The 25845-nt window shown below is 41.6% G+C and overlaps 1 protein-coding gene across 3 annotated transcripts in view; it reads right to left on the minus strand.

Moving 5' to 3' along the window:
* CAPS (calcyphosine) overlaps nucleotides 1–25845 on the minus strand; it is a 187901-nt gene that overhangs the window by 35855 nt on the left and 126201 nt on the right. For all 3 annotated transcript variants that reach the window (XM_086947247.1, XM_086947246.1, XM_086947245.1), the window contains exon 3: nucleotides 25091–25268. In XM_086947247.1, the coding sequence (XP_086803373.1) occupies nucleotides 25091–25268 (178 nt within the window). The remainder of the gene's footprint in view (nucleotides 1–25090; nucleotides 25269–25845) is intronic.

Genomic DNA, 25845 nt, shown 5'->3' on the forward strand with positions numbered 1-25845 from the left:
GACAATTTGGACTCTGAATAAATCGATTTATATAGTCCAATAGCCATTGGTAATATGACCTTTCTAAGCAGCTATACCAATTCTTATTATTACAAACACGTACGCTTCAAGATTATTACTGATATTACATCTGGGATAAATTGTGCAAAACATATCAGATTCCACCTGTGCATCCTTATACTCCACCATGAAAAATTCCCTCCTTACCTAACATTTTCCAGGATACTACAATGAAATCTTGGTGCACTAAGGGATTAAAATACCTTAGATAAGTAGATGATGGAGGGAATTGGAATTTAACTTACTACACATTTTTCTTTAAATATTTACAAATAAGTAACTATATAAATAAGAATATCGCCTATAACCTTATGTCTGAGCATTCAGTCATTTTAACAGTCTTATATTCCAGTAAAAACTGATACCGATCAGAGATTTGTAGGTGGCCATGAATCGCCTAGTCAAAGAAGATCCAACAAGTTTCGCTAATAAATGGACTAATCAAATTGGTATTCAAATCCAATTTGAGGATATTGAGGGAGCCCTTATTGGAATAAACACTTATATTAAATCTACCGTTTTAAAACTCTAGGAATTTAACACAATATGTTTGTTATATGACACTCCCCAAAGAATCTTAAAAAGGAGATCCTCCAAAAACCATGAGAATACTGAACGTCCTAGATGCAGACATTATACATACGTTTGCAAGCTGTCCAGTCTTGACCCAGTTTTGAACAGAGTATATTCAATGCTTATCTGAATATCTTCATGCTACAACTGAACTGTTTATTATTCTAACAACTCAATTTGCTTCTTTTAGACCATGGGTACTTGCAAACATTTCCCCGGGGGTTGCAATGTACTGTCTGTGGCATGCCTGAGGGCCGCACCGATGCCAACATTGCAAGGGATGAGGTGATGAAAGGTGAGCATAGGGGGATGCAAAGCAGATGCATGTTGTGAAAAACAAACCGAGCCTTCACATGACTTCTGTCTCCCACCAACACTCTATTCTCATGCACCAAGAATTAGAGTCAAAGCATTAACCTCTAATGTAAAACGTGTCAGTGAAAGAGATACTCATCTGGTAGCTGAACTGCAAAATCTTAAACCAGAAAACCTGTTATCAGTTCTTGCTTCTCCACATAAAATGGGTAATTTCACTTTGCCTCCTATTCCTTCATTACCACATATGAGAGCCCCTTAAAATACACTGGTTCAGGATGTGGATGTACAAAACCTTCTCTTGTGTTTTATTTAATGTTGGTCCAATTACATAGCAACCAAGGCTACACACAAGGTGCACCTGGCAAATGACTTGCCTGTTGGTTCACTGATGGCATTGTTTTCGGGATAGAGGTGGCATGAATGCTTCCTTGATCATGTATTAAAACTGATCTACTAAGGTAAAACGCTCATCCATGCTAATAAAATACAATTTTTTGTAGTTTACAATGAGTTTATCATGTTTTTATATATTTAGTGCAGGTTGTCTTTAAAACACAAAGTTGTTCCTAAAGATAAGTTGTCTAGGACACCTTCTTTTCTTCTTTACAGTTAGTTAACCCCTTCCACGCTGATGACGAGCTGGGATCGTCATGGCGTAGCCTCCTCGCACGCTGATGACGAGCCCAGCTCATCACGTAACATGCGATTTACAAAATCTCAGCGTGCGAGCGGAATTCCGCTAGCGTGCATGAGGTTAACGTGTAAATAAAATATGGCCATTTGTTTCACAGCTTTCTGAATGATCCCGCTCTCTCAAATGGCCAGCAGCCCAGTGCTGCTGTTCACCAGGGGACCGCAATTAAAAGGTCAGGCCGTTCTTTTGAGTATCCCTGTTTTAGACACTTGGGCCCAATCATCACTATTGCTAATATCGCTACTCAATTATTTATCACACACCAATGGGTTTCTAACCCCCCCCCCCCAACAATTAACAAATGGTGGCTATTGTTGTCTTAAATATATGAAATGGAATCAGCTATACTAGAAAATAAGTTGAAGCGTTGGGCCCCACACTCTGGTTACAACTGTTTTAATATTATATATAACTTGTTTACATGTATGATGAAATATAGTTTTGATTATTTAGAATATAACCTCTCTTTATAATTCTGATTTTATATAAATAAGTCTTTAACAGGGTTACAGAATCTGCTGGCTAAATATTCTGAGTTTTTGGGGAAATTGTATTAGTCTAACTTTCTCGAAACAATGATATTCATGGTCTTTAACCCCAGTAGATTTTTAAGTACTCCATATTTTCAAATTCAGAGACTAGAAAGTGTTGTTGATTTTGATTATTTATATGTTAATGTCACATCAAACTGCTCCTGGGCGTAAGCAATTAGAAAAGATTAAGATTATAGTGGGCGAAAGAGTGAGCACATCTTTCATATTAGCCAATAAAATGGCTTCTCAGAGTATTTTTTCAGTAACTAGTTATACTAGGCACAGGCCCAATCTGTATGTTTCTGAGGTATGGGGTTACCATACATCGGCTAAGTTAATCAAAACATTATTACATTTACCACCCCCTACACCATCTACTCCTTTAATATTGGACCTAGGGATTTGGGGGTATCGAACATGTGGCTAGGTTAAGGCCAATCCTCTACTGGAATCATCTACAGGGCACCATAATATTAAGGGGCAGATTTACAAGCCCCTTGCCCCACTTTTGCATCACTTTTCCCATGTTAAAAGGGACGCTCAAGTGGCGCAAGGGGCTTGTAAATCTGCCCCTAAGTGTTTATAAGTAGGCCCTCTGTGAAATAATGGATACTTATGGACTATATACATTTCTTTAGCTTGACCGCATTAAAAATATGCTTGAATGCCTGTGTATGTTCCATTAATGGACTCATTAGGACCAATAGATCATTTGACCAAATGCTTAATAATGCAGTAGTGATGGTCTTTTAACTAAATTGTACACAAATTCCCTATTTAGAGGTATAATTCAAACATGTGTGGCTATTAAATGCAATCCTGCATTTGAAATGTATCTAGAGGAGATCTAACCCTTGATGGTTCAAACATTATACTGAAAATGCCGACAAGGCACTCTACCGTTAGCTGTGTTCACTGCAAATAGGTCGTCGGATATACGTCCGATCAAACGCTGGCCATTTTGCCCTGTGGTGGAAGAGTCTCAGACACATTTCCTATTGTATTGCACTCTGTTTCGGAAATGTAGGTTTAAGTGTCTAATGGCCTTGATGAAGAATATGGGTATTTACAAATCTGCACGATGCTCTTTAAAATCAGATATTTCAATAATAATGGTCTTTCTGGTTTCTTGTTATATACTATTGGTCATGGAAAATAGACAAAAATATTTACTGGTGAAGGACGATCTGAATTTTAATAAGAGTTTCGTTACATATTGTACCCTTAAAGTACTGTGCACAGCTGTATTTGTGTACTGTGGTATTATGTATTCGATACTGTAGCTAATGTTTTATAGATATGCCTTTGAGATAAACTTATTTGCATGAATTGAGAAAAGATTAGAGTGACTTTCCCTATATTTAAATTGGTCTCAAATAAAATAGCAATTTGCCCAAATGTGTACTCCTACATGCGTTCTGGTTTCTGTAAAATTTCCCTGAGCCAACCCATCAGATCTGGGGTTTTAACTACCCTGCAGGGCTAGGATAATTACTATGTTGATCTGGGGGTAGTTCAAAGCGATTCCTTAACAAGTGGACCCACTTAGATAGATTTAGCTGTCTCCTGGTAGTGGGTAGAGACAGCGTGTTGGTTTCCTGGTGTGTGAACCTTCTGAGCAATGGAGACTACTTGCTTGCATCAACAATCTGTGGACGGATGGACACGGGAGAGAGATAAAAGCTCTGAACTGGAGTGCACTCCCCATAGTTCAGAAGCGGCAAGGAAGGCCTCACTGGCATGAGTATAGGAGGTGGCGGCACCAGCTGCAAGAGAGCTGAAAACGTATGACTGTGGAGTACAGATTAGTGGATCAGTTCAATAGCAAAACCAAGACTTAATGTTACTGGTTTTGGTGGTGGATGTTGCTCTGACGAACACACCTTGATACATGGAGGAAGTCTCCGGAAGCCACCGCAAACCCAGCCGAATAGGAACTAAGGAAGCCAGCAAGATGGAAGATACAGGGAGGTATCACAAGCAACAGTAAGAAAGGGGAAGGGAACGCAAGGATGGGAGGGACCCAAAGGGAACAAAACAAAAGACAGGAGGGACACAGTATCAGGTGCAAACTACTACGACAAGGAAATCCACAACAACAAACAATATTTTTCCAGGCGATGCTTCCATGTTTGCAAGACCCTTAAAAACTGACCCTAACAATTCTACCTAGGAAGTGTTTTAAAACCAGGAAGTGCGTATAATTTATAAGTCTGCATCTGATTAGCAATCTTCATTTTCACAGTTTTCATTGTCCCATTCTGAAAAGTCTCCAAACCCGACTTGTCAGACGCCTGATCCCATTTCTCTTGTGAGCTGGAATCCTGACACTGAAGAATTTTCAAATGACAAGCCTGGCCATGTATGGCCTTGCCCAAGGAGACCCAAACCTGCTAGGCGAAAGAAGCGCCTAACTGTGAGCTTGTGCATTCGTTGGGTACTCCCCTGGAGTGACAGAGCTCGAGGAACCAGCACATCTTGAGAGAATTGTGATCTCATCCTTTTAATTGCTCTTGGCAAGGGCATGTGCTCCAGGAAGAACAGGATTGTCATGAGCGTCGTCATGCTTAAATGTGCTAGTTCCATGCTAAAAGGCGAAGGCTGATGCACTGTGACCGACCTGGCTCACTGTGGTGCTGTCTCCCTGCACGATGACCATCAGCACGGGATGAGAGAGGTAGGTTGTCATATGGCAAAGAACCAGCTCCTCTGATGGCAATACTAAGAATGTTGAAAGAGCAAGGGCAAGATGACCGTGACAGCTTGGACTCCTGCGCAGTATTGAAAATACACGTGTGAGTGCCACGTGCGGCACCTGCCTATGGAAGTAAGATGTCTGAGACCTCACCTCATGAAAACCAGTAAACCAATGCCATAGGGCAAAGGATTGTTCCATAAAGCTTTGAGCGTCTTGCTTAATTTATTCATATTTTGTGGTGCCCCCGAAGGAGCCGAGGCACCAAAAGACGAACTTGAATACACCCAGGTTGCCAGAGAGGGGAAGACACTCCCAAGCCCCCAAAAATGTCCCACACCCCATTCAGTCAATTGGATATATAAGTCTCCCGGGTGCTAGAATGCATGATCCAAGGAGACATTTCAGAGTCTATAGGCTATATAGACCTTTGATATTAAATCCTAGGAGATTGATGGACACTGTATAAATGTTAAAATGAAACTCTGACACAGAATTGTTAAACATCTGGTATACTACTGACATACAATACTTAAATCACTGCATCTGTTTAATGTCAATGAAACAGTGCATATTCTTGTAAATGAACTGTCAAAGTTTAACATTAGGCTATTATGCTGACATTCTGACAAAGCCAGTAGGCCAAATATTTTATAAATGTGCCCCTCGTGTTTTGCTTGGCACATAGAAGGAATAATGTAGTTTAGGGGATTAGTGCTTGCTAGTGCATAGACCATTACTTCCTTGCTGTGCACTTTCTGTGGGTTGTGAGGGCATATAGAGGGTGTTAATACAGGCATTTATACCTGCCAGTCTGTATACATTGTTAATTGGTGCATAGTATTTATTTTTGTGTGTAATAAACTACTTATCCTTTTCATAAGAAAATTAACCGATTGTACAGAGATTTACTGAGCAGTGATTGTTGCACTACTGTGTACTGAGTCTCTCGCCCACAGGACCCAGACCTAGCCTGTCTAAACAGGCCTGTTCCTATTGCAATAGGACCATGGGCGAGTTGCATTTGGTTGATCTCTATCTAGAATGGCACAGTGGTCAAAAATAAAGATGGTCTGAACTGGGGCCTGAGTAATTGTGATGAGTTTGTGCTGATGAAGACGCTGGTCAGAATACAGATGTGGTTATGTGGATTTATTGGGACAAGTAGCGCAGAATGAGCAACCACCAACCTCACATCCTGGCAGCTACGTTGCAACTGTCAATCCTGGAACCTAGGTAAGCCTACGTGTAGTTTGTTCACCCAATGTTACACAGTATTGTGATGACTGTGCCCAGGCCCAGCATAGCCACAACGAATTACCAGTGGCGTCAGTACTTCTTGGTCTATAGGGGCGTGGAAAGTCATGATGCTTTCACCTAGACGTCCTACTAGGTATTTTCTGTGGTTTAGGGTGTCCTTTGATAGAGGGACCAACACTGGTCTGGCCGGGAAAGGCAATAGTAATACAGTTGGCTGTGGCACCGCTACTGATGATGATGCCACAATGGCAGTGTTATGTCTCTTCTCCGGGGATATTGTTTTTTTGAGGTTCAACAGAAGGGCTTTCACACACTGGTACTGAGATAAGTGTCAATACTTGCTGGTATACAGTGCATAGGTTGTACCATATAGTAGTAAATTACACAATGTAAGGGAACTGATGCCTCAGTATTAGGTCACTTGATGTTGGAGCCTTGGCCACTGGCAAGATACTTGGTGCTGAAAATGTTACACTGCCCAGTGTCGCCATGTCAATCAGGAAACAGATCAAGCTCTAACCTTTTTACACCTGAACATCATGCTCCTTGAGATTCAGCGTATGCAGAAATGGTGGGGATTGTGTGTATCCTTTGAGTAAGGGATATGGGTGTCAGACGTGGTCCTACATGAGCCTAGGCAGAACAGTTGCCTGCCTAGTTACTTCTGCGAAGTGGAAGCTCTGTGGTAGAGGACTCACAGAGTTTGTCGATAAGGGAAAGCTTGGCTGTCAGGCACACTCGACCCATGTTAACACACCAGACGTCTACCACAAAATCATATGAATGTCAGCCCGGATGACAAACTGTGAAAACTGTGTTTTGGTTTCACCAGTCATTTTCAATTATAGGTAGGTTGTTCATCAAAGCCACTCATCGTAATTGAGAAGGAATGTAAGAAGAGGTTCACCTTGATTAAAAAAAATGGTTACAAATCCTACCTTTTCAAAAATAAACAATGGTTGATAGTCAAAGAAGTTGAGCAAACTGGTAAAAGTACTTTAGAAATGTGTTTTGATATCTATTTAAAGCTTTGACAGACACATGTGTGTGTATTATTGCGTTCTGGAGTGAAAAATTATAAACTGGCTAACTGACTGTACAAGGCATTCTGTGGCAGAACAGATTCTTCAAGGAGCTGGCTCAACATTTCTTTTCATGGAATATGCAATAACTATGACTCCATTTACTGTTTTGTTTTTTATTGGTTATATTTGAAAAGGGTGGTTGTTCTTCACCAAACTGAATTTATTGTGCTGCATACCAATAAATAATGGGTGGATTTAAAAAAGCCAGAAAATGTTGCCTCTTTCAGGCTTCTTTTCTACATAAAAAATATTTCCCAAAAATAAATTTGACAATTTAAAATGCCTCCTTAGATTCCAGCACAAAGGCTGAGATATACTACTTTTCATGTAAAAAAAATCAGTGAAACTGACCTGATGTGAGAACACTCATTCTTTGTTGTTTTCGGCCACGATGATCTTCCATTTGACATATTATATGGAGTTGCGTAATCAGTTAGCATTATTTTTTTACATATAGTGATGCTTTGTTTTGTGATAGAATGAGTTTATTTAAAAAATAGCGCAATAATTTCAGTTTGTGAAATTTGAAGACATTGTTTTTAAATTATAACACTAAATTTAATTTACAAAAAAATCTTAGTTATGGGACTTTGCTTGAGATATAAAAACTACAAGCTGCTGATATTGGCAAGTAACAGACATCCTTCACCAACTGAACCGAAACATCCACATCCAACTAACACACAAACAACCAGAAATATAGGATTGATAACAACATCAATGCATTTTAAATGACTTTTACAGTTTTTATGTATCTTTCATAACATCTACTAGAACCAAGCGGAATTGATGTGCGATAAAATGGATCCAAATCTTTGTAAGAAAACAAAAATAGAAAGTTTATCAAAGTCTTCCGTATCTTAAACAAATGAAATGTGTGTTAAAGTTCGGTGGTGCAACTCCCTGGGGCCTAATCTACAGTTACCAGCTGTTCCCAACAGAACAGGAAGGAAAAACGAAGGCAGCCTCTGGGGCTGAGCCAGATCTTATTAAAGCTTCTGGTTTCCATGGCATGGAAAAGTGTGCAAAGGAAAACAAAGCGTGTATTGCTCTTGTGCTTTCCAAGGCCAAGCATGTTTGTTGTAGGTTTTATGTTTGCATGATCACTAATATCACATGGCAAAAATAGCTCAACACATCCCTGAAGCCTCATTGAACTTCCACATGACTGGTTTCAATCTCACACACTTACCTCAATCAGTAATTCGACTTGTGTCCTTATTATCATTGGTTTGCCTCCTCGGGCTACAGGTATAGTCAATTAAACTTTACCCCATTGCCTCGTAGGAAAAAAAACGTGCCTAAAGAAGGGTCTGGTTCCTTGTTTTTTTTGGCTGACCACTGGACTGTGCCAGGGTACATTAACCTCCTGGTAATTATCTAAGCCATACTGGCTAAAGGAAACAAGACATTTTTAGTCTAATATGTTGCATGGTAATTTAGTGGAGTACAATTTAAGTTATTTATGCCTTGCCCCAAGTGAGCCATAATTTTCAATCTGTGCAAAACTGCATGCACAGAAATTAGAATCAGATTTAACATGTAGGACAAACCCCGGCAATTTTCCGGAGGCAAACTACATTCAGGATGTCGTGCCATATTTCGGAGTACGAAATCGGATAAGGAGGTAAATAGCTCATGCGCTGGTTCTTCAGCATGGGTATATTGAAAACCCTACCCCACATTATATTCTAGCACAACAAAAGAAAATTTCGAACCGCTCTAGATGTCACAAATATATACAAATGTCTCACTACAAATGTCTCACATTTTTATTTGAAAAGAAAATACAAATCTGAAAAACACTGGTAAGATTTTTGGGAGATTGTAATTGCTGTTTCTTTGGCAGCAGTAATACATAATTTTGCTTTCCTGAATGCAAAAACAAACCAAAATGTATATACAGTAAACTGATAACATGTCTTTAATAAAGTGAAAAGGATAGATACAGGTGGTCAGGGGCACAGGTGATTACCCTCTTTCAAAAAAATACGAACAAAGTTATTGGTGAGGGGGATGTCTATATTATCTTCACAACACCATGGAGGTGCTTTAAGGGATTTAACAGTAAGGATCCTCTTTCTGTTGATGGTTCTATAAAAATCACCTGGGACGCGGATTTCTGATTCTTAAGTCCATTTGTCATTTAGCCAGTAGCCAATGTTCTAAATTTGCTAAACCAAAGACACTGAAACTGCTGGAGCAGAAGACCATTGACTTCACTTCAGATCTGAAAGTTCAGTTCCTTTAACGCAGATCTACTAATTGTGAGGGTGCCTGGAATTCACAAGTTAAATATTGCCCAATTTGTTAAAAAATAAACTGAAAGGTTATCAGTGGAATGCTGACTGGCGAGACTTAGAAGTCCGTCACTAACTGGAATAACATTTACCTCCCTTGGCTAATTTTGACAAAGTTACATGAACATTAGGCCTTTTTAGGGTGCCTTTGCTTGAGAATCAGACAAAACTCATTCGTCACTTCAGACTCTTATCATTTCCATTTTATATCACAAAAAGTGCAGCATTACCCAAAATGTGTCAGCGTGTAGAAGAAAAGTGTAAACATTATGTTGGATTGAAAGACAAAGGCTACGTACACAAACACCAACTAGGTCACAGTCAAAAATACATTATATCTCAAACAAGCAAAAGGAATTGTGTAAGAATAAAATCTCACAAAAATACTAAGAGAATATACATAATGAAACTAGAATGTAGGTTTCAAGAAGTGGTCTACATTCGAGAAAGACATGCATGAGGAAGCTCACGCTCAAAATTTGCTACATGCCGGCAATCAACCTAAAACAATTTTTCAACTGAGTTTGATGATCATTCTGTAAATGTATGCTTCTGCAAAGATTCTCATGCTAAAAACGACGCAACACTTAGTGAGTATGCTTGTAATCAGACTTTCAATATTAACTACCTAAGGAAGCAGCTTGTATTCGAAGATGAATATAAGAGCATTGTTCTCATATGTTGAATACTTTCTAAACAGAACCGATGTACAGAATTTAGCTCAAATGCATTCCTATCTTTTCATTACATATTTCTGAAGGAAGGTTGATATTTGAATTCCTGTTTTGTGCTGTTTGTTCCCCATACAAAGAAAGCCCCAATCTTACCCATCCCTGTTTCGCCCTTTTTAGGTCTCGCCTGTCGATGCGCATGCGCATCGAGCTTGCGAGACTATGGGGGCTTATCCACTCTTTAACCAACTTGCAAGGAATCGTGGCGATTCCTTGCAGTGCACGAGAAATTTAAGCTCAATGCGCATGCGCATTGAGCTTAAAAGCGCGTGCACATGCCCCCAGCCGCCTGCCTTGCCTACTCTCTCTCTCACTGCCTCCCCCAGCTACGCCCCCTCACTTCTTGATTGCACGGCCGCTAGGCCGTGCCTACCCTACTCTCCTCCCCCCTCCTCCTCCTACTCTCCTCCCCTGCCTGCTGTGTCGCGTCGCATTTCTCCTCCCCCCTCCCCACAGCAATGCCCTCCGTTTTGACTCGCTGCCTCCTCCCGCTCTCCTTAATCCGCTCTCCCTCCTCCCACACCCCCGCTCCGCCCCCTCCCCTGCCTGCCGCGTCGCATTTCTCCTCCCCCCTCCCCACAGCAATGCAGGCCTGTTGCGACAACACCTAACCAGGGGAACAAGCCTGCTATCCCTTCCGCTTGTTTTCCATACAACTTTGTCCGCTATCTCTTCCCTCCCGCCTGTGCACCCCTTGTCCCCATCTCTTTATCTCTTTACTCCAGCCCGTTTTCCCATCTCTTTACTCCCGCCCGTGCACCCCTTGTCTGCTATCTCTTTACTCCCGCCCGCCCGTTGTCCCATCTCTTTATTCCCGCCCGTGCACCCCGATCTCCGTGGCAGGGTGCGTGGGCCGTGCCTTGTAGCGCTGTCGCTATGTCCAGTGTTCGGCGCGTGGCCGTCGTGTCTTCGCTTTTAAACTGAGATCTCTCTTCCGGTTGTCTATATGCGTGCGCTTGAACTCTATTAAGGTAAAGGAAATGCCCATGTTACTGCAGGAAATCGCCTTGGTTAAAACCCATGGCATTAAACTTCTATTAGGCATGCTGGTCTGTCAAATTAGAAAAATAATCCGTTTTCTATGGGCTACATTGTTAAACCAGGAATTTTGACTATCATACGTTTTATTGGAGGGCTTGGAAGTGGGGGTCCATGCAATTGCTCATGGTTTAAAACTTCTCTGCTCAGACGTCCCAATAGGGACCGTTTTTTTTATTCAGCAGTATTGTACTTTCATCATAAATGTTTTATATGTAACTCTGTCCTGCCCGTGGAGGAAGGCATCCCTGCGGCTGGCTTGATACACTTTGGGCCCCACCAAGAGCTAGCAGACTGCCCATTCGTAGGTGTCACATTCACGAAAGTTATAACTATTGGCATTGTAAATGACAAAGCTATCAATTTAGCTATTTTAAAAAACAACACATAAATAAAATAATTGTCATTTACAAGACCAATAGCTCCAACTTTTCTAATGCGAGACCTATTGCATTTCCAATGCTTGTTGTTGTTTCCCCCCATTAACCCATTTCTTTGTTTCCGTTCCTCATTTAGTTCTGTTTTTGGTTTCATTTTTAAATTGGTGGCTCCCATTTGAACGCTGATTTGAAGTGGCACTGTCATCCCGTTGTGTGGCTTTTGTTTGGCTTTTTGTTTTGACTGTTTTGTGTCTGCACTGTTCTCAGCCTGTGTCCTCTTATCTTCCTCACTCTTTTCAACTTCTTACATTTGTCACCGTCTTCACAAGCCAACAGCAACTACCACTTTCCATTTTAGATTTGACATTCATAAATTCTATACTTTATGAGACTTTTAGTCTGCCTCCTTCAATTGTTGGCATCTTTTGCCCTCACTATGTTTCTACTGGCTTTTCTGGTGCATCCTACCACCTCATATTGGGAAGCACAAGGAACTATTTTATACATCTGAAATCAATCAGCGGGCAATACAGTAGCACTGGGGAGCATTCACTAACAAAAGCATTTGAACATATAGGGTGAAGAAAAAAACAAAGTGATATATTTTTGGGGAATCCATTTTCTGATGCTTTTGCCTGTACTTTTCTAAAATAGTTTTTATGTTCCTGGAGACTGTATTTGGCATTCATCCTGGCTGCCTATTACCAATTCCTGCCATGGGAGACACTTCTTTCACTCTTAGTGGACTCAAAAGCATTCAAGTGGCTGCCTGTGACCACGGGACACCGCATGCTGCCTTGGTGCTCTTATGTGACCCCAATGGGCTTTTATCTGGCAAGTGTGAGGACCTCAAGTCAGGTGCCACTCCTTGTTGCTAGATCCAAAGGGTATGTATGCGACTACCGGTAACCAGTGTACACCAAGTGTTGTTCCTGTGTCACTGCTGGAGAATGTAGTTGGGATTTATTATGTATGCCTGTAACCAGAGCTTGCCACAGGTGACGCCTCTATCTTTCCTGTGTCGTGTTTGGTGGCATTTATCTGCATGCCTGTAACCAGTGTATGCCATTTGTTGCTACTCAGAAACTGTATTCAACACTTATCCTGATTGCCTGTAACCAGTGCATGCTATTCACAATTCCCCGGTCTATCCTCGGTAGCTTTTAAGAAGCAAAGTCTGAAATCTGCCTGCCATTGCTAACTCTTGACGATAAACGTATAAATATCAGTTATAAGCTGGGACTTAGTCTATAGCCTCAACTGTGATTTTGTCCTAACTACGGTCCTTTCACCTCACCGTCTCTTCATTTAACCTGGCACACTTCTTCTACAAACACCACTAGATGTCGCTTCAACTGACTACCACCTATAACTAACCTGACACACTACTGTTACTGACACAATGAGATGCCACCTAAGCTGACTATTGCATGTACCTAATAAATCAATACTTATCCAGTTTAATCATAGATCGTCTACCCTGGTGTCCCTGTCTCCCTCGACTGGAACCTCACGGTATCTCCTGGTGGTCGAGCTCTAAAACGAGGGCTTGTAATCACAAAAAGGTGCCCCCTCTCCAAAATCAATTATTCAAAGTTATGGACCAAACAAACACTTCTTTATGTCCGGTCCGGTATGTTTATTTATACCTTTCACTCATATTTTTCTGAATCGATTTTTTAAAACAAATAGCAGAGAAAGATAACTCTACACAAACAAATGACCACAAAGTAACTTACAGAAATAATTGACAAAAAAAATAAATACACAAAATTATCAAACAATGAGCATGAACAGTACATCCAACATTGAATTGCAATATTTAGGCAATGTGGGAAATCAATTGGAATTGGAGTGCAATTACTAACATCCAAAATTCAATTTGCAAAATTAAGCAATATATGAGAAACATTCATCAACTTTTCTTTACATGAACAAGAATGCAATTACTACATTCAAAGAGCAAAAAAGATATGTATCACTATTCTTCAGAAACCACTATAGTTGTTATAGTTCGCTCTTGCTGAAAATAGCCGACGCGTTTCAAGTTTGGACCTTTAGTGTCCAAACCATCTTCAGGGCTTTGTATTAATCTGTTGGGATGTAAAAAAAACATGGTTTTATTACAACCACTTAGCCTCTAATGTTGAAAGATCAACCGTTTGGATAAACAATTGTACCTGTGTGATACTGCGTTGTCTAGGCTTTTTATCACTGGGCACAACTCTGTTCTTTAACTGTACAGCTGGGCGCTTGGCTCCACGAATAACAGTCTGTGAAACAAACGACATATGGTCGTTTATCACTTTATTTAAAAACATGGATTCATATGCTGCCTGATAGTATTTTTAAATCAATTTGCGTACCTTGAACCACGCTATCTTGTGTTGCACCAGGGGCGGGGAATGTCTTATTCTTTGTTCGTACGCACCTAATTGAATGATACATAACCTGATTTTAGACACCCTGTTTTGACTGTTACAGTGATAGGGTACAAATTTTTTGATAGCAAACCGTACCTTTAAATCGAATGACGGTGCCGATCCGAACCCCTTTGTGCTTTCTTATTTTCTTTTTATTCTTCAACGTCTCCTATTTATAAAAAGCACTCATGAGTTCAAAGTACTTTCTACAACTAAATGTATTCAACTCCACACGGCCGTCTCTTTTTAAAAAAACACGGGTTTACCTGTGTGTTCAATAGAACGGGGGCGTCCCCTCCCGTCTACCGCCCCGTCCGGGGCTGCAGTTGGAAAGCGCCTTCGCCTTGTATTTACTGCTTGGCGGGTTCCGTTTTGATAATAAATCTCTTCTCCTATTCGGGAAGGAGGGTAAAAGGACGCGCATTAGTAAACGCTACGCCTTCATTTAGCTACAAACGGTGGTATCACGCTAATCGGCTAGGTTCCATTACCTGCACACGCAGTTCTCTCACTAGCGGTTGTGCTCCTCAGTTGCTCCCAGCTCTGATGTGAAGCTGGCCGCCATGTTGCAAAACTATAAGAAGAGGCTGGCTTGTAAATTCCCTACATTGCATTGTGGGAGTTGTAGTGTCAAACTTGGATTTATTTCTTAATCCAGTTGCCTCAGTGTCTTGGATAGCCGGTTGATTAAAGAAAAAAGCTTTTAGTCTCAGTTTCCTACAAAACTCAAGTGTTTCTCAAGTGTTTCTATCTTCAATTTCGTGTAGTCTGTTCGTTTACAAGGAACGAACTTGAGGCCAAGATTGAGTAAGAATCCTTACTCAATCTTGGCCTCAAGTTGTAAACTAACAGACTACACGAAATTGAAGATAGAAACACTTGAGTTTTGTAGGAAACTGAGACTAAAAGCTTTTTTCTTTAATCAACCGGCTATCCAAGACACTGAGGCAACTGGATTAAGAAATAAATCCAAGTTTGTCCCCTACCAAAACATTCCTAAGCAAATACAAGCGTTTGAACAAATCATGCTTTCTTCAATAAACAAAATGGAAAGATCTAAGAAGTACGTACCTCCCAATATAAGCAAGGGAGAATTACAAGCAATATGTAGTTTGAAGGAAGACCCCTCACTTGTCATAAAACAGGCGGACAAGGGGGGAGCAGTTGTCATCTGGCCCCGTGACAAATATGTCGCAGAGGGATTGAAACAGGTCAACAACACCGAATGGTATCGAGCACTTAATGAAGATCCAACAAAACAGATCCAAGGATTGATCACTCAAGTGTTAATTCAAGGGAAAGAAGAAGGTTTTTTGGGTAGTAAAGAATTTGATTTTTTGAATAAAAAATTCCCACGAATACCTGTCTTGTATTTACTCCCCAAAATACATAAGAACCTAGCGGAACCACCAGGGCGCCCAATTGTTTCGGGCTGCGATTCCTGTTTAGAACCACTATCCAAATATGTGGATGTCTTCTTAAAGCCCTTTTTGACGGAGGTTAAATCGTATCTCAGAGATACTACAGATTTTTTAAATAAAGTTGAAGGTGTCTGCTTTGACCCAACTATACAGATAATGGCAACTATGGACGTCACGTCTTTGTATACACAGATACCTCAAGAAGAAGCCCTAGAGGTAATTGAATTTTATCTTGAGAAAAGAGACAAGCCACACCGAGTGCCAACTAGCTTCATTTGAAAGCTTGCAGCAATAGCTCTACAAAAAAATTACTTTTTGTTTAATGAGCATTTCTACATGCAAACCAAGGGCACTGCCATGGGGTGTCCTTATGCCCCAGAAATGGCAGTGCTGTATATGGCACAGTATGAGTCCCTATTCATTGAGAATAATAATCCCTATAAAAGTAACATCATACAATGGTGGCGATACATAGATGACGTCTGGCTCCTGTGGCAGGGGAGCCAGACTGATCTCGTGGCGTTCCATGATTGGATCAATAACAGACATAGAGATATTAAATTCTCTATTGAGACAAGTACCACCAAGATGACATTCTTGGATGTAGAGGTCACCTGCGAGGATGGTAAACTAAAGACATCCCTATACAAAAAACTTACGGATAGAAACACCATCTTGCACCACAAAAGCTACCACCCTAGGAGCTTGAAGGCCAACTTGCCGTATGGGCAAATGCTACGCATTCGGAGAAATTGCTCCAACATAGCTGACTATGATCATCATGCCCAAACTTTCTGCAGTGAAATAATCCATAGAGGGTACCCACGGAAATTGTTGAAAAATTCCCTCAAAAGGGCGAGATGTACCCCCCGTGAAACTCTGTTGAAGGTGAAAGAAAAGAAAGAACTAGATAGACCAGTTTGCGTCACAACCTTTGGGCCGGATACGCATAACCTTAGGCAAGCGGTGCTCAAAAATTGGCACCTGCTAGAGAATCTAGAATGCCCATTTCCGCGTCCCATCTTCGCATATAAAAAGAATAGAAGTGTGGGGCAACAAATAGTGAGAGCAGATCTCCCAAAAATCCAGCCAAAACATGACCTTCGATCTCTTTGGGATATGAAACCAGTGGAGGGACACCATAGATGTGGCAATTGCGTCGCATGTGGTAGCACGATTGAGGGTACAGAGTTTGAGCACCAAGGAACTAAGTGGAGGCACTTAGAATTCTCAAATTGCAAAACTCGCAATGTGATCTATGTGATCGTTTGTCCGTGTAAAAAAATTTACATAGGCAAAACAAACCAGCAGGTAAACCTCCGAATAGGACAACATAGGTCGCGAATTAAGAAGAAAGTACTCACAGCGCCTATGGTTGAACACTTCATTGAGATGTCACATAATGAGACCGACTTCAAGTGGTCTGTCATTCACACAATGAGTAACGTTCAACGCCCTGCAGACATTGATAGGATGCTACTGGAGAAGGAAGCATACCTCATCTTGAAATTTAACTGCACAATGACCGGATTGAATAATATGACTGAATTGTCAAGAATTTGAGACTTTCCATCATACCGCCTGGTTATCTCAGTACAAAATGAATCACTGATGTAAAGTTCTTGATTCACTAATTGATTTGTCAAAACATGTATTTGCACCTGACAACAACCCTGTGGTCCTTTATCATTTCAACAACCAGTGTGTACAAAATATACCCTTTAATTCATCCACTCTACCAGCATGCATGCGTTCTAAATTCGATGACACTACAACTCCCACAATGCAATGTAGGGAATTTACAAGCCAGCCTCTTCTTATAGTTTTGCAACATGGCGGCCAGCTTCACATCAGAGCTGGGAGCAACTGAGGAGCACAACCGCTAGTGAGAGAACTGCGTGTGCAGGTAATGGAACCTAGCCGATTAGCGTGATACCACCGTTTGTAGCTAAATGAAGGCGTAGCGTTTACTAATGCGCGTCCTTTTACCCTCCTTCCCGAATAGGAGAAGAGATTTATTATCAAAACGGAACCCGCCAAGCAGTAAATACAAGGCGAAGGCGCTTTCCAACTGCAGCCCCGGACGGGGCAGTAGACGGGAGGAGACGCCCCCGTTCTATTGAACACACAGGTAAACCCGTGTTTTTTTAAAAAGAGACGGCCGTGTGGAGTTGAATACATTTAGTTGTAGAAAGTACTTTGAACTCATGAGTGCTTTTTATAGATAGGAGACGTTGAAGAATAAAAAGAAAATAAGAAAGCACAAAGGGGTTCGGATCGGCACCGTCATTCGATTTAAAGGTACGGTTTGCTATCAAAAAATTTGTACCCTATCACTGTAACAGTCAAAACAGGGTGTCTAAAATCAGGTTATGTATCATTCAATTAGGTGCGTACGAACAAAGAATAAGACATTCCCCGCCCCTGGTGCAACACAAGATAGCGTGGTTCAAGGTACGCAAATTGATTTAAAAATACTATCAGGCAGCATATGAATCCATGTTTTTAAATAAAGTGATAAACGACCATATGTCGTTTGTTTCACAGACTGTTATTCGTGGAGCCAAGCGCCCAGCTGTACAGTTAAAGAACAGAGTTGTGCCCAGTGATAAAAAGCCTAGACAACGCAGTATCACACAGGTACAATTGTTTATCCAAACGGTTGATCTTTCAACATTAGAGGCTAAGTGGTTGTAATAAAACCATGTTTTTTTACATCCCAACAGATTAATACAAAGCCCTGAAGATGGTTTGGACACTAAAGGTCCAAACTTGAAACGCGTCGGCTATTTTCAGCAAGAGCGAACTATAACAACTATAGTGGTTTCTGAAGAATAGTGATACATATCTTTTTTGCTCTTTGAATGTAGTAATTGCATTCTTGTTCATGTAAAGAAAAGTTGATGAATGTTTCTCATATATTGCTTAATTTTGCAAATTGAATTTTGGATGTTAGTAATTGCACTCCAATTCCAATTGATTTCCCACATTGCCTAAATATTGCAATTCAATGTTGGATGTACTGTTCATGCTCATTGTTTGATAATTTTGTGTATTTATTTTTTTTGTCAATTATTTCTGTAAGTTACTTTGTGGTCATTTGTTTGTGTAGAGTTATCTTTCTCTGCTATTTTTTTTTAAAAAATCGATTCAGAAAAATATGAGTGAAAGGTATAAATAAACATACCGGACCGGACATAAAGAAGTGTTTGTTTGGTCCATAACTTTGAATAATTGATTTTGGAGAGGGGGCACCTTTTTGTGATTACAAGTTTATATGACCCAGCCCTCCTTCAGCCCCACCAAGGGTCTACCTCCTTTTTGTGCCTAAAACGAGGGCTGGCATTCTGGTGTTTTATGTATTTATTTTTGATTTTTTGGGTTTTCTATAGTGTTAGCAAGACACGAAGGTAGTAGAGCGCTTTACACATTATATGAGGTTGCTTGAAGTACATAGGTATATACTAACATGAAACAAGTACAGAATAAAGCAGAAATAAGGGAGTCAGAGTAGTTACAATATGTATATAACAATAGAGCATGCGGTGATGGAGTTAGAGACAAAGTTGTTCCTGTTTTGACTCCATATTGTACTTCTAGGTCGTTTAGCACAACCACCAGGGGCTGGGAATCTGTTGCTTCTGGGATGACTGCATCTAGTATTACATAAGTGCTACTATTGCCAGAATTTAGCTATCTGTTTACATGGCTGCATGCAGGACTGCTCGCATGATCACTGTAGGAAGCTGGCTCATTATATAGTATACCAAACACTGGTATACTGTGCAAAGAGTCCAGGTATCTCTTATAAATGGACAGGGACTAGCTCTAGCAATCCCATGGTGCTTTTAAAGGAGGGAGTGTGGTTAAGCAGCCTTAGGCTTATCAGAGAGCAGTGTTATACATCTGAAATACACACACACACAGAGTCAATAATCAATGCAAATGACTTAATAAGAAGATCCACACCGATTTATAAAAATAACAGGCAAGCCAGCAGGATTGGCGCCAAATCAGCTGCTGGTCTCTTCTGTTCCTGCTTTTGCAACTCTTTAGAATACGTCTTCTTCTTTCAGGTAGGCGGAATATCACTTCCTGGTGACAGGGGCTCCCTAAATACTATATTTAGGGGTGTTATGGGAGTGTAGGATAGTAGCCAATGGCCTGCCTACCCCTAGGGTCACTACATCCCCTACATGACCACTTCCTGTGGGAAGTGGGCCTAACCTTGTCTTGCAGTTCCTAGTTCTGCCATTACACAGATGCAGAATTTAAAATTGTGCATCCACATCAGGTAGCTCATCTTAGGGGTGTAACTAGCATAAGGGTGAACACCCCTCTCTACCACCTAATTTTCCCGACAGTCCAGATGCCAAATGGGCCCCGGCCTCGGGGTGGCATCCCTAAGGGAAACTAGAGTTGCATAACAAAGATGATGGGCTCTTTGAAGCCCCCCTGGCTTGCAGGCTTTGTAAAATCAAAACAATGTTACTAGACCTGCAGGTCTAGTGACTTAAATATTCTACTTGATCTAATTGTAATGCTCTTGACTCTTAAATTGGTTTCAAATTATGTGATCGTGGGCAAATATTTTAATTCACTGAGCCACCATTTTCTTCATTATCATTATCACATGTGTGAGCACCTTCAGATATGCAAGTTCAGCATGTCTGCTGAACAAAAAACGATTTTGTTTGATTTAATAGGCTAAACATTTGCTCTATATATAATACAAATCTAGCCGCATATATGATACACATTAATGCTGACTTGCCTCTTAGTTCATTAACAGCATTGTTATCAGGGTGTGGCCAGGAATGTTTCTCAAATCATGTTAAAAAACTATTGCTTTTAATAAATATATCACTAAAGCATGACGTGGTAGCACACTATCATTTGCAATCATGTGCTTTTATAATTCCTGAAATATTTTGAAATGTTTGTACCATTCATTTACAGGCTACTTAAATGTTAAGTGTTAGAAAAAATACTGACATCTTCAGACAGCTCACTTGACCATAACCTCTAACTGCAGTAAGAGAAAAAATATATAAACTCTATTTTCCCAAACAGACAGCAAATGTGTCAAGATAAAAACAAGATTTAAACAACAAACCAAGGGCCAGACTGCGGCTCGGCGAACTGGTCACGGATTCCTTCCCAATCTGTAGAGGGACTCGACATAGGTGTCCGCTATCTCCCCTGCTGTACGCCCTGGTGGCAGAACCGCTAGCGTGCGCACTGCGAGAATACCATGGCAACGAGGGCATATGTTTCCCTGCATACAGGATTGTGGTCTCGATGTACGCGGACGACACCTTGCTGTATGTCCGCAACCCAGAATATAATTTATCCTCAATGCTTCGAGAGGTAGTACATTTCAGAGCCCTCTCTGGTCTGAAAGTGAATTGGACGAAGTCGTTGGCCTTCCCCCTCACCCCGGCAACTTGGGAATTGGACATGGAGTACCCGCTGCTGTGGACCACGGACTCGATCAGATATCTGGGTGTTCAGCTTCATACTGACTCTAAGATTTTGTTCAGTGAAAACTATGGGGAGGCTTTCAGCACACTGGAGGACGATGTGGAGGCCTGGTGTAGGCTCCATCTTACGATCCTAGGTCGAATCTCGATCATGAAGATGGTGGTACTACCTAGATTATTGTTTCTGTTTGCTACCATCCCGATCGTGTTACCTAAGATTTTCTTTCAGAGACTGATTAAACTAGCTTGGGCGGGCAAGCAGCCCAGAGCAAAGTGGACACTCCTCACACTGCCATATAGCATGGGCGGCCTTGGTGCCCCAGACCTAGAGCTATACTACAGGGTTGCTCAGGCGTCACACTTACACACCTGGGTACATGGTGATATGCGCATTCCCCACGTTCGTATGGAAAGATTATTTGCCGACCCACTTCCGCTCCCGGCTACGATCTTCAAGCCGGCGGACCTTAGGACTGGGATTTTGGACTCCATCACAGCAACAAACCATGCATGGCACTGCCTCCTGCAGTTACAGGGAAGGGCGCTGCTTTACTCGCCTAGTATGCCGGTGGAATGGGCCCAGTGGCTGCCCCCCATCGGAGTGAAGGGTGTGATACATGCCATGCACAAGCTTAACATCAAACACGCGGGGGATCTATTCCAAGACAAGAAGGTTAAATCCTGGGATCAGGTGGTGGGGAGTGGAGGGGAAGTCTCCTTGCTACTACGCTTCGAGTTCCATAGAGTGCGAAGCGCCCTTCTAGGACTGCTGGGGGACGACCTGGGGGAACCACCGGAAGTCCCTGAACTTTCATATATAAGAAAGACCGAGACTCCCTGCAAACCACTGACCAATCTATACAAAATCGCTATGACCGATGGGGAGCAACAGTTCACGAAGTCACGGTTAGCTTGGCAAAGGGACTTGCAGGTTACAATAGATGATGACATGTGGCGCTACTGTTGTGTAAACACCAGGCGGATATCTTTAAATGGTAAGCATAGACTGGTAGATTTCAAATTTATTAACAGAGTGTATTATACCCCAGAGAGGCTGCATAGGTACGGTCTCCACCAGACGGCTGAATGTGAGAGGTGCCACGTGCCGGAGGCAGATTTCCTACACTTGGCGTGGCTGTGTCCGGGAGTGCGGGCATACTGGGAGGACATCTTTACAGAGATGAGTAAGATAGTAGAGACTGCACTGGTTCCAGACCCTGCGTTGGCGCTGTTAGGCCACTCTAGGAAGCTGCCAGGTGCAATTCGTAGTTTAGTGGATATGGGGATGCTTATGGCTAAGCGTGTAGTTGCCCTTTGTTGGATGAGAGAACCAGCACCCACAACTAAACGCTGGGCGCACGACATGCTCTACTGCTGCACGCAGTCCGAACACTACAGTGAGTTGCTACCCCCCACAAGCCGCCCGAAGAATTTTTGGGGGCTGTAGCAGACACATATCGGCAGCAGGGGTGCTACGGATGACTCCGTGGAGACTAGTGATGGCGGGGCGGAGGGGCTTCGATAGGATTTCAAGTTGCTACAAGGGAGGCCTGACTTTCAAGTGGAGGGTCCCTGTCAGTCCAGGTGCTGAGGTAGACTTAACGGATACAATCCCCCTGCTCAGTAACACTTGGGGGGATTCAGGGGTCAGAAAGAAGCTATTCTGGAGACATGATGGGGTTGTTGTGATCACCCCAAGAGTAATGCCGTGCAATTAAGGGCTAGGAGAGGGAAGAGCAATACACGGGGAGAGGGGAGGGGGGTGATGGAAGGGGTGCATTGACCTTTCCGGATAGACTGTTCTTAAGAGTGATGTGTCCACCGCCTGCCCTATCTCGGGTTGTTGGCTGAATGGCTGTGTATAGGTTCATGCAGGGGCTTGTATATTGTAAAGCTGAATTGTTGCACTGTGTATGTTCAATTGGGGGGAGGAGGGTTAATCGACTGAAGTGATTATGTATTCTAAAAACCCAATAAAATGTTTTTAAAAAAGATTTTTTTTTAAACACAAGATTTAATGGCATCTTTATTGCTCATTCACTTTCTGAATTAACAGAACACTTGTTCCTTTCCAGCTTACTTTCACTTGCCAGAAGGGACTAGTAGGTGCTACAAATAGCTCAACCCAATAAAATCTGACTTTTTCAAGGCCTGTCTTGGATTGCAAAGTTACAGGTCATTCTGAGGAATGAGGTGTAAACACAGTCTGTTGGAGCAGGCTTTGTTCCTTGCCTCCTGAGAGCATTGAATCTCACCCCTGGGGTTAAGAAACTCATCTGCGGAGGCAGGCTGATAAGGACCAGTCAGCGAGTACACTAGTAGTTGGTAGGTTATCAGGGGGCACCTCAAAGGTGCCCTCTGGGTGCATGTATTAATAAATCCATCACTGGAATCAGTGTGGGTTCATTAATACAAGGTGTTTGCTACCACCTCTAATGTGCCCTCTGGGTGCATGTATTAATAAATCAATTGCTGGAATCAGTGTGGGTTCATTAATACAAGATGTTTGATACCAAATATCTTTGGTTTCAGTAAAGCCATCATGTAGCTGGGGATCTCGTTTTCACCAATGTCCAGCACATGTACTTAAAATGGCTTACCTGGTCACTTTTACTGGTAGTAATTGAGCTGGCAAGCACTGGGGCATATCTGCTCATGCAGATATGTCCACACATGCAGTATAGTGCACCCTGCCTAGGCTGTAAGGTCTGCTGTAGGGGTGACTTACATATACTGAATGCAGTGTCTTCACTTTTATCTGCACCAAGACATGCAGCCTGCAATGGCAGTCTGCATGAGTTAGGTGAGGGGGTCCCTTAGGGTGGCACAACACATGATGCAGCCCTTAGTTACCCTATTTGGTACCATTAGGGACTTACAGGGGTGCCAAATGTGTTGCGAATTGAGGGAACAATTGTACAGTTTCAGGAAAGAGATCTGGCACTGGAGACCTTGATAGCAGGAACCCAGTGCACTTCCAGTCAAAATTGCATCAAATACCAAGCAAAAAGTAGGGGAGAGCATGTCAAATAGGAGCACTTTCCTACAATCACCACATGACCTAACGGAATGGCTATATGACAGACTTCATAATAAGCGCTCTGATACCCTCTTGGGTCAAGTTCGCGCTATATAAAACTTTATAAATAAAATAAACCTCTTAAGTACAGACTGCATGACTGTTTGTAGCGTTTCTATATTATAGAGATCACAAATTTCATGGCAAAAGACTTACACACTGAATAATAACTAGTCAAACTGTAACTCAATTTGCTTGACCAGCATCCCTTATGTTTCCAGTATTCCACTGAGTGGTATGTTTCTCTGCCACAAAGTGCTTTTGTGCCTCAGCACCTCCTGGGTAGTAGAAAGTGATATATAAATCCTAACAGTGTGAAGCATCCCATATAACTCAAAACACATGAGTTCACCCTCCATACTCCATATATAAGGAACTGCACAATAAAATTTTTATGCAATACATGCTGCAAAATGCATTACACTGAATGAAAACAGCATGACAAACTGTAGCCCTTATGTATGATTGAATCATTAACATTGGGTTCACACAGAATAAATTGTTGTCGGACTGAAAATCGCTTTGGCACCTGGTTAGGGGCTCTTAGTGGTGTATAAATACTAATATATGTTCATATGGTGTGCACACGCCTCAACCAAATGCCAAACCTATTTGCTTTGTCAATGAATGTTTCTGCTTGCTGTCCAGTGCAAATTGCTCCCTTCCTATGACTGCCTCTAGGATTCTGCCCATCACCATACCCTCTTTGTGTCTGTTGCAGCCATTTTTTGTTGCACTCTCTATATTCTGTTTCTTTATCGGTCTCCAACTATGCTCTACTGTCTTTCGTAGATAATAAGGACACCCTTTCTGTACTTAGATGTTGAGCTCAGGCAAAAGATGGATTTTTGCTAATTCTGCAGCGTATGTGCTAAACTGTTTGGCAAAAAATTTGAATTTATATTTTGAAAGGCAATTCACAAGAGGTTTTTTTAAAGAAAATTATTTCCAAAATAGCAAAAGGCAATAGAGAAAATCAACTGAATATTACATGAATTTGAAAAAGATTGAACATACTCTCAGGGCCTTCAGAAACTCTTCAAAATTAATGTTCCCGTTGCCGTCTTTGTCAAAGAGCTTGAATACGATCTCCACCTCGTCACTGTCCAGAACAACACCATAATCATGTAAGCCCTTGGAGAATTCCTCCATGTCCAAGGACCTACTACCATTGTCATCCATGATTCGAAAAGCCCTGCAATGGATAGAGTTAAAGGAGAAAGCACGTTTTTATTTTAACAAAGTGACCACAGTCCCATAGGTCTTGTCGCCAGCATACTGTTGGTCTGCATTATGTATCATTTTTGGTGTACTCAGCCCACCGGGACAGTAATAAATGTACTGTGTGACCTCGTCTAGTTGCAAATGCTCAGAATTGTGGAGAACTACAGCGTTCTAGAATTATGTCTGTAGTTATGTATTATAAAGTGAACAGTATGGGATAGGTTAGCAGTTGCCTATATTTTACCCCTTTGTGCAGAGAAAAAAACAACGCTTTGAAAGTGTCGGTGCTATGCTGGTTCGCAGCTTGACCTTTAACATTATTCCACGAATGTACCTGTACCATGCAGGCTGTGTTTTTCACAAAAAGGTGAAATTGCATAAACACCATGGCGATGAAAGCATAACTAAATTTTGAATTTATGTCATGTATTCAACTCTCACCCATAGGCTTTAGCATCATGTAGCCACATTTAAAAATGCAGAGGCAGGAAACAATGATTCTCATACTAAAAATAATTTTTGAGTTCTTAAAGCTATACAAACCATAC

The sequence above is a fragment of the Lissotriton vulgaris genome, chromosome 12 (assembly GCF_964263255.1).
Source record: "Lissotriton vulgaris chromosome 12, aLisVul1.2, whole genome shotgun sequence".
Classification (NCBI taxonomy): Eukaryota; Metazoa; Chordata; class Amphibia; order Caudata; family Salamandridae; genus Lissotriton; species Lissotriton vulgaris.